The sequence below is a fragment of the Crocuta crocuta genome, unplaced genomic scaffold, assembly GCF_008692635.1.
Source record: "Crocuta crocuta isolate KB4526 unplaced genomic scaffold, BGI_CrCroc_1.0 scaffold13, whole genome shotgun sequence".
NCBI classification, from domain to species: domain Eukaryota; kingdom Metazoa; phylum Chordata; class Mammalia; order Carnivora; family Hyaenidae; genus Crocuta; species Crocuta crocuta.
This window is the reverse complement of record NW_027530007.1, coordinates 5,007,827-5,017,193: the sequence shown is the minus strand read 5'-3', so window position 1 is coordinate 5,017,193 and position 9,367 is coordinate 5,007,827. Positions and strand designations below refer to the sequence as shown.

Genomic DNA, 9,367 nt, shown 5'->3' with positions numbered 1-9,367 from the left:
GTCGGCGCGTCCCACCGAGGGCCCTATTTACATTATGCAAAAGCCCCACCCCGGCCAGGTTCCCCACTCGGAGTCCAGGGCCACCTCTCCGGAAATCCACTTGGAATTTTTTTTTTTTTTTCTGGCAGAAAAAGAGCCAGGATTGGCCGTTTAAACAAAACCAGTCTCTTTGCATGCCGTGTTTGCATGCAGTTGTCTTTGGGCTGAAGGGGGACACCCTGGATAAGAAGGCGAACCCAGGATGATTGGCTCAAAATTTCAGTGTCAGAAATCTGAGGACTGGGAGGAGGTCAACTCAAAGTCAGTCTCATTTGGTAAACTGAGGCCCAGGTAAAAGGTTCTAAAAGCCACAGCTCTGTCCACATTCTGTCCCCCAGAAAAGCTGTGTCCTTGCCTTCCAATGACCCCCCTACTCCTCAAAACGCCTGGGCTTCCTTACTGAGCCAGGTGAAGCCGCAGGCGCCAGAGCGAGAACAGAGCCCAGAACCATCCAGAGGAAGGGGCAGCGGCCGCCACCTGGTGTGCACCTGTGCCTTCGCCCTGCCCAGTTCCTGAGCCGGGACCACAGGCCCCGAAGGCCAAGGCAAACAGCCAGGTTCCTACAACTGGGTTCCAGCCCCACCCCCGGCACAGGCGTGAAGTTGGGAAGCATCTGGGCGGCTGCGGTCTATTCTATTTAAACGGCCGAGCCGGTCAGAGGGTGGCGGATGGCCCTGCCAGGCACAGGACTGACTGGCCAGCATGTCACTCCTGGCGGCTCACCTGGTCAGCCTGCAGCTCTCCCTCTCCTGCTGCTGGGCTCTCAGCTGCCACAACACGGAGACGTCTGCCGACTTCAGCCTCCCTGGGGATTACCTACTTGCAGGTCTGTTCCCTCTGCACTCTGACTGTTCGGGGGTGAGGCGCCGGCCCACGGTGACCCTCTGTGACAGGTGAGTGGGGGGGGTCCTCTGTCCTCCTCTGGCCACCTCTCATCCCTCCCCATCCTACATTCCCCACCTTCAAGCCCTGGCACGACCTTCCCGGGTACTCCTGCCCGGGCTCCGCTTTATAATACAAGATTTTGTCCCGGCTGTTCCAGTGCTTTCTATGGTAATCCCATTCTGGTCATTTCCGGCCTTTGTGATGGAAGTAGTAGGCAGTTAGGCTTTTCCCTGCTTTCGTGTCCTCCCCGCTCCCCTCCAGGTTCAAACTCCTGTGTGTCCCCGTGGCAAGTGTGGTTTCCAGGAGGAGAGGGAAGGCGCGAGCAGCGCGTGCTCTGGGAGCTTAGCAAGGATACCGGAGATGGAGCCTTGCCTTCGTGAAGTCGACAGTCTCGGTAGAGAAAAACACGTTTCCCTCGTAAAGAAGATAGTTGTTTGCCGTCCGTGCAAGTCACAGACTTGGAGGGCTCGAGGATGCATCGGGGCTCAGTAGCAGGATGTCTTAAACATGAGGCGCATCTGACAGTCGCCTCTGCCCCTCAAAACGTCTGGGCTTCCTTTCTGAGCCAGGTGAAGCCCAGGTGCCAGAGCGAGAACAGAGCCCAGAACCATCCAGAGGAAGGGGCAGCGGCCACCACCCGGTTTGCACCTGTGACTTCGCCTTGCCCAGTTCCTGAGCGGGACCACAGGCCCGGAAGGCTAAGGCAAACAGCCAGGTTTTGAGGAAGAAGGTGCTGGAAAGTCTGGCACATGAGGACTGGCCCAAAGAGCTACCGATAGGAGTCCGGGTAGAGGAGACTTGGGGAAGAGGAGACACATGGATGCCCACGGTGGGAGGCACTGAGCACCCCCTGAGGGACTCATGAAGTGACAGAAATGACAGAAGACCCTGCTAACAAGCAGCAAGGCTAGAAACTGAATTGTGCTAGCACGTTTTTCAAGCAGAGCTGAACCACGTCCCTGCTGGGATCCAGCCAGCAGTTCCCGAGAGGCACTGAGGAACACAGGCCCTCACCGCATTCCTAAGTGTCCTGATGAGAGGTACTAGTGAAACAATGTGTGGTTAATTTTATGCGTCAGCCGGGCGAGGGAATGGTGCCCAGTTGTTTGGCCAAACGCCAGTCTAGACGTTGCTGCGAAGGTTAACATTTAGCCAATAGGGTGAGTAAAGCAGATTGCTTTCCATTGTCTGGGTGGGCCTCATCTAATCAGTTGAAGACCTTAAGAGAAAAGATTGAGGTTCCCCCCCCCCCCCCCGCCGGAAAGGAAGAAATTCTGCCTTCGAACTCAAGACTGCGACATCAACCACTGAGGGCATTTCTGGCCTGCCCTGCAAACGTCAACTTGCCAGCCCCACAGTCACGTGAACCAGTTCCTTCAAATAAACTTCTCTCTGTCTAGATCCATCTAACTGGTTCTGTCTCTCTGCAAAACACTGACAATTACAGCAGATTTCTCGGCTACAGGACTTCATCTGCTTTCAGTGCTAATGTGCTTATCCAGGGAGGCGTGGTGGCTTCTCCAAGCTGTCCTTCCCTCCGAAGGCCTGTTAACACAACTGAGTGTATGTACAGGGCCCACACCGAGGTCCTGGTTGTCCGGGGGACTGGACAGATGACCTCAGAGTTTCCTTTCTACACCTCCCCCCTCGCCCCGTCCCAAAGAGGGTCCCGGCAAGGCCTTGCCCTTCTTAGCTCTCCGCGTGGCTTTCTCTACAGGCCCAACAGCTTCAACGGTCACGGCTACCACCTCTTCCAGGCCATGCGGTTTGGCGTCGAGGAGATCAACAACTCCACGGCTCTGCTGCCTAACGTCACCCTGGGATACGAGCTGTACGACGTGTGCTCGGAGTCTGCCAACGTGTACGCCACCCTAAACGTGCTCTCCCTGCTGGGGACACGTCACGTAGAGATCCAAGCAGACCCTTCCCACTATTCGCCTGCGGCCCTGGCTGTCATTGGGCCCGACACCACCAACCACGCAGCCACCACTGCGGCCCTGCTCAGCCCCTTCCTGGTGCCCCTGGTAAGCTGGGGCCCTGGCGGCCTGTCCCTCTCCCCTGCTGGCAAGTCCAGCCTCTGTGCCCCGAGGCCAGTCTGGCCGCCTGGGTCTCCTGGGTGGTCGCAGCTCGTTAGTCACATTGCAGGGGGCCCCGCCCCAGCGTCCCTTCCTCCTCAGCTGCTACACCCAGACCTCCCGGCCTCAGTGCTCCTGAGAAAACCCACCTCCTTTGAAACTGCCGCCCTTCGCTCTCTCCCCTCCATTCCGTCTCCGCTGGGAAGAATGGAACACCCTTTCCCACCTCACACACCTCTCCGCTTCTCCCTGCCTTCCTCCCTCCTGTTTCCTTCCCTCCCTCCCAGCTCAGGCTCAGAGCTGTGCCCCCCCCCAGAATGCTGTCCCTCTGGGGGTGCCTGGGTGGCTTAGTCGGTTAAGCGTCCAGCTTTCGCTTAGGTCATGATCTCGCGGTTCGTGGGTTCGAGCCCCGCGTCGGGCTCTGTGCTGACTGCCAGCTCAGAGCCTGGAGACTGTTTCAGAGTCTGTGATTCCCTCTCTCTCTGACCCTCCCCTGCTCACGCTGTCTCTCTCTCTCCCTCTCTCTCTCTCCTAGAAATAAAAAAAAAAAAAAGAATGCTGTCCCCCTGGGCCCCACCCTCTCCGCTGCTTGTCGGCCCCTCCCAGGCTTCCTCCTCGGCCAGCCTCACCGCTCTCCGTCTTCCCGGCCCCTCTGCTCTTAGCACTGCCCTCCCTCTGCCCTCGCGCCGTGGACACTTGTGCACAGAGCTCCCTATTCTTGTTTGCTTGTCCCTCTCGCCACTTGCTTCTCAAGCCCCTCTGCCAGCTGCTGCCGCACCGCTCCTGCTCTCGTGATCTGGAGGGCTTTCTAGATCCCCGAATCCAGCAAATGCTTTTCAGCTCTTCTTTGCCTGACATGCCGACTTTTTTTGACATTTTTGACGTCCTTCCGGGACACTCTTTCCGCAGCATTTATGACCTGCCCCCTCCCCCTCACTTGTGGCACCTCTTCCTCCTCCTCCTTGTCAGTCTCCTTTGGAGAATCTCCTCCCCACCTCTTTTGAAAAGGTGGGTGATTCCCTGAGCGCAGGACGCTCCCTTTCCCAGGCAGGTGCTGGGAGTAAAAAATTTCTCCTACTCTTCAAGATTCTCCTGGCTGGTCTAAAGCCTAAGCTGACGTGGCAAAGATTTAAGAGGAGGAAGTCAAAATTACATATGTTTAGGGAATCTACGTAAACATGAGAGGGTCAAAGACAGTCAGGCAAAATGAGGCTCATATGCTATTCCTGAACTACGGAGAAAGTGGGTACGGGTCTGGGACTTCAAAGGAAAGGAAGACAGTTCACAGGAGAAGGGAGAGCAGAAAACATCTGTATTAAACAGATGTTTGCTGGGCCACCCAGAAACAATGGGACCTAGAACAGAATTGTAACAAATCAGCCTTTGCTAGGTCCTTCCTGTGCTTACCATACCTAACCTGAACCTGGAGCAGCTCAGCTATCTAAATTCTTCTAGCCAGTTAGGGGAAAGGTCAGAGTGTCACCCTGGGTCTTTTGTGCCTTAATTATTTTAAACTGGAAATTAACCCACAGGCCAAAGTGGCAGATCTTGGGGCAATTCGTTCAGAATCTCTCCACAGGCTGTGGGCTTCAGGACTCAACTGTCAATCGCCCATTCCTAGCTTCTATCCTGAGTTCCAAGCACTGAGCTCATCGGGGGTCCCCACTTCATGGATCCAGTGCGCCCCCCCCCAGCTGAACTTACCTCCCTATACAGCTCATCCACCTTCTCCATCACCGCTGCCACAGCTCTAACTCAGGCCACCAAGCTGTCTCTTCTAGATGATTCCATCAGTCTCCTAGGGAGTTCTTCCTGACTCTGGTCTTGAGCCTTTTCTAACACATTCTTCACTGAAATCAGAGAGCCACCCCTGAAACACAAGTTTCTGGACAGATCACTTTCCTGCCTGAACATTTAGGGGCTCCCCATGGCTTACGGATAAAGACCAAGTATCTTAGCTATCTTAGTGCGAGAATGAAGGCCTCCTGCCCTGACCAGATTTGCCCACTTCTGTGCTCCTTCTTCCGGCCTCTGACCTCCTGGGTCAGTTCGCTCGNACAGCTCATCCACCTTCTCCATCACCGCTGCCACAGCTCTAACTCAGGCCACCAAGCTGTCTCTTCTAGATGATTCCATCAGTCTCCTAGGGAGTTCTTCCTGACTCTGGTCTTGAGCCTTTTCTAACACATTCTTCACTGAAATCAGAGAGCCACCCCTGAAACACAAGTTTCTGGACAGATCACTTTCCTGCCTGAACATTTAGGGGCTCCCCATGGCTTACGGATAAAGACCAAGTATCTTAGCTATCTTAGTGCGAGAATGAAGGCCTCCTGCCCTGACCAGATTTGCCCACTTCTGTGCTCCTTCCGGCCTCCGACCTTCTGGGTCAGTTCGCTCACGGTGTGTGGCTTTTGTTCCCTTCCCCTTCCTCTCCCAGAAATCTCCCCCTGGGTTTCCGCCTCTCCTTCCATGTGACTTGCTGGCCTCTGAGTCTACCAGGGCCCTCCTTGAGAGTCAGGGTTGGGGCCCTGTCTCCCTCCTCCCTGGGTCCCCACACCCAACACGGGGCCAGCACTTGGGAGGCCCTGAGTTGAGGCTGAGGCCACTGAATTTGCTGAACTGAACCCCCGCAGATCAGCTACGAGGCCAGCAGCATGACGCTCGGAATGAAGCGGCATTACCCCTCGTTTCTGCGCACCATCCCCAACGACAAGTACCAGGTGGAGACCATGGTGCTGCTGCTGCAGAGGTTCGGGTGGATCTGGATCTCGGTGGTGGGCAGCGACGGTGACTACGGGCAGCTGGGGGTGCAGGCGCTGGAGGAGCAGGCCACCCAGCAGGGCATCTGCGTTGCCTTCAAGGACATCATACCCTTCTCCGCCCGGCCGGGTGACCGGAGGATGCAGAGCATGATGCGGCACCTGGCCCGAGCGAGGACCACTGTTGTAGTCGTTTTCTCCAACAGGAAGCTGGCCAGGGTGTTCTTTGAGTCCGTGGTGCTGGCCAACCTGACTGCCAAGGTGTGGATCGCCTCGGAAGACTGGGCCATCTCCAGTCACATCAGCAAAGTGCCCGGCATCCAGGGCATCGGCACGGTGCTGGGTGTGGCCATCCAGCAGAGGCTGGTCCCTGGCCTGGAGGAGTTTGAAGAGGCCTATGTCCAGGCAGATAAGGGGGCCCCCAGGCCTTGTTCCAGGAGCTTCTGGTGCAGCAGCAACCAGCTGTGTAGAAAGTGTCGGGCTTTCACGGCAGAGCAGATGCCCAAGCTCGGAGTGTTCTCCATGAGCTCTGCCTACAATGCCTACCGGGCTGTCTACGCAGTGGCCCATGGCCTCCACCAGCTCCTGGGCTGTGCCTCTGGAGTCTGTGCCAGGGGCCGAGTCTACCCCTGGCAGGTAAGGGAGCCCAGCCCCCAGCACCCTGTAACAGGGTGCTTTCCTGAGGCAAAGTGATCCCTCGCTGGACAACTAAGTGCTGGGGGTGGGGGACAAAGGCCGCCCACCTGAAGGCTAATTCCTTCTCTTAGGCTTCACTTCTCTGACCTTGGCCCCTCCCACCACCATGCTTCAGGATCCAGGACAAAAAATCTCTGGAAAGGGATCCATTTTAGAAGCTTCCCCTCACTCAGGAGGCTGGTTGGGAGGGTTGAGGGGGCTCCCTTGGGAGGGAGGGGGCTTTGAATTTCCAGACAGACTGAAACCACCCAAACAGAAGCACTTGCTTCCTGAGCCTTCCAGGTCTGGGCGAGCTGAGGAGCCGCGGCCTGCGTCATCTGTGGCAGCTCCACGATCCCCGTGTATTTCAGCTTCTGGAGCAGATCCGCAAGGTCAATTTCCTCCTACACGAGGACACTGTGATGTTTCACGACAACGGGGACCCTCTCAGCGGCTACGACATAATTGCCTGGGACTGGAGCGGTCCCAATTGGAGCTCCAGGGTCATCGGCTCCTCCACGTGGCCTCCAGTTCAGCTGGACATAAATGAAACTAAAATCCGGTGGCATGGGAAGGACAACCAGGTAACGGAGGCATGGTCACTCACCAAGTAACTGCCTCATGGGCAGCCTGGAGCCTGAGGACACTGTTGACACAGCTCACACGGAGCCGGGGGGGGGGGCGGTCCCAGGTCCCAGGCCAACGTGGCTCTACCCAGCCCTGCCAGGGAAGCCCTACTGGCAGCGCGCAGATGGCCGGCTGCCGCTCCTTTACATAACCAGGGGCTCTGCCCTGGGAGCGAGCTGTGAAGGCAGACACTCGGAGATTGTTTCCCGCTCCCCGTGTGAGCAGCCCTTGATGTGGGCCACTCCATGTGGCTACAGAACACCTGTGTCTTCTTGCAGGTGCCTACGTCTGTGTGCTCCAGCGACTGTCTTGAAGGGCACCAGCGCGTGGTTGTGGGTTTCTACCACTGTTGCTTTGAGTGTGTGCCCTGTGACGCCGGGACCTTCCTCAACAAGAGTGGTGAGTGTCCAGATGCGTGGGAGAACGACGGGGCACTCCCAGGGTCTGTACGGCAGGGGAGGGCATCTCCCTTGGGCCACGCATGTGCAGAACCAGAGCCTCGCTCCCTCTGTTACCAGTTTAGGAACAGGTGGTCAAATATTGGCCACCAGACTGAATTCTGATGAAGCAGAAAGAAACAAGCAGTTGAAATCAATCCTTAGGCCCACTGTGTCTTTTACTAGGGGGCTCCCAAAGCAATTCCTGCAGATGCAATTTTATCCTAAATTCAACCTATTTATGCGAGCAGATGTAGCTATGTTCCCTTGTCCCCTCCCATGCCATCTGTGTGAAGTCCCTCCTGCTGCCCCTGCCAAAGACAGCTAGAACCTTGAACAGCTTGACCTTCATGCAGATACTATTGTATCTGCAGATGAGAAACACAGTATACTCTACCCGGTGATGCAAGGTCAAGATCAGAGAGCAAATCGGGGTAGCTAAGGGCTCAGCCCAGAGCTGGACTCTGAGAGCTACATTCTTTCCTTTTACTATCTCTGTGGGCATGAGAATGAATCTCTTCTGTTCTCTGAGAGTCAGAGAAACCACAGAATGGCAGCACAGATAGGTGCATTTGGTTAATGGAAGCGCTGGGGAGATAAAAATGCCCTTCCTTTGGGGCTGGCTGCTCCTATTGGATCATAGCCTCCCTGGCATGTGGGCAGAGTTACGAGAGTAAGGCCCTCTCTAGAGACCTCTTGGTTTGCAAGCCCCTTCTGGGATCATAAGCCAGACAGAACCCATCCAAGGGTCTCCAGAATCTGTAATTAACCCAGGCATCTTGAGGAAACACTTGGCCTCGGGGGCCCCGCTCAGGGGCACCTCCATCTCACTGTGCCCGGTAGAGCACAGCTCCTGTGGTGTAGCCCTCCCAGCACCTTGCAGGCCTACATGGCCTCCCTTCCTCATTCCTGCTCTGCTCACCTAGCTCTCAGGAGCCCCCTCCACCTTTCCTTCCAGACCTCCACAGATGCCAGCCTTGTGGGAAGGAAGAGTGGGCACCTGTGGGAAGCGAAACCTGCTTCCCACGCACCGTGGTGTTTTTGACTTGGCATGAGCCCGTCTCTTGGGGGCTGCTGGCAGCTAACACGTTGCTGCTGCTGCTGGTGAGTGGGACTACTGGCCTGTTTGCCTGGCACTTGGACACCCCTGTGGTGAGGTCCGCTGGGGGCCGATTGTGCTTCTTCATGCTGGGCTCCCTGGCAGTGGCTAGCTGTGGGCTCTACGGCTTTTTTGGGGAGCCCACGCTGCCAACATGCTTGTTGCGCCAAGGCCTCTTTGCCCTCGGTTTTGCCGTCTTCCTGTCCTGCCTGACCATCCGCTCCTTCCAACTGGTCTTCATCTTCAAGTTCTCTGCCAAGGTACCCACCTTCTACCATGCCTGGGTCCAAAACCACGGTCCTGGCCTATTTGTGGTGATCAGTTCAACCGCCCAGCTGCTCATCTGTCTAACTTGGCTGGCGGTGTGGACCCCGCTGCCCACCAGGGAGTACCAGCGCTTCCCTCAGCTGGTGGTGCTTGATTGCACGGAGGCCAACTCCCCGGGCTTCATGGTGGCTTTTGCCTACAACGGCCTCCTGTCCGTCAGCGCCTTTGCCTGCAGCTACCTGGGCAAGGACCTGCCAGAGAACTACAACGAGGCCAAATGTGTCACTTTCAGTCTGCTCCTCAACTTCGTGTCCTGGATTGCCTTCTTCACCACCGCCAGCGTCTACCAGGGCAAGTACCTGCCCGCGGTCCACGTGCTGGCGGCGCTGAGCAGCCTGAGTGGCGGCTTCAGCGGTTATTTCCTCCCCAAGTGCTACGTGATCCTGTGTCGCCCAGATCTCAACAGCACAGAGCACTTCCAGGCCTCCATCCAGGAGTACACGA

General features: G+C 56.7%; 2 protein-coding genes across 2 annotated transcripts in view; one reads left to right on the top strand and one right to left on the bottom strand.

Annotated features, from left to right (window-relative positions):
- The window catches only part of NOL9 (nucleolar protein 9), a 22,054-nt gene extending 21,402 nt beyond the window's left edge, over positions 1-652 (bottom strand). The window contains exon 1 of the mRNA XM_077763982.1: positions 623-652. Coding sequence (XP_077620108.1) covers positions 623-652 — 30 coding nt within the window. The remainder of the gene's footprint in view (positions 1-622) is intronic.
- Positions 653-700: 48 nt separating this feature from the next.
- The window catches only part of TAS1R1 (taste 1 receptor member 1), a 9,844-nt gene continuing 1,177 nt past the window's right edge, over positions 701-9,367 (top strand). The window contains exons 1-6 of the mRNA XM_077763981.1: positions 701-932; positions 2,642-2,948; positions 5,633-6,394; positions 6,805-7,017; positions 7,339-7,459; positions 8,456-9,365. Coding sequence (XP_077620107.1) covers positions 742-932; positions 2,642-2,948; positions 5,633-6,394; positions 6,805-7,017; positions 7,339-7,459; positions 8,456-9,365 — 2,504 coding nt within the window. The 5' untranslated portion in view covers positions 701-741. The remainder of the gene's footprint in view (positions 933-2,641; positions 2,949-5,632; positions 6,395-6,804; positions 7,018-7,338; positions 7,460-8,455; positions 9,366-9,367) is intronic.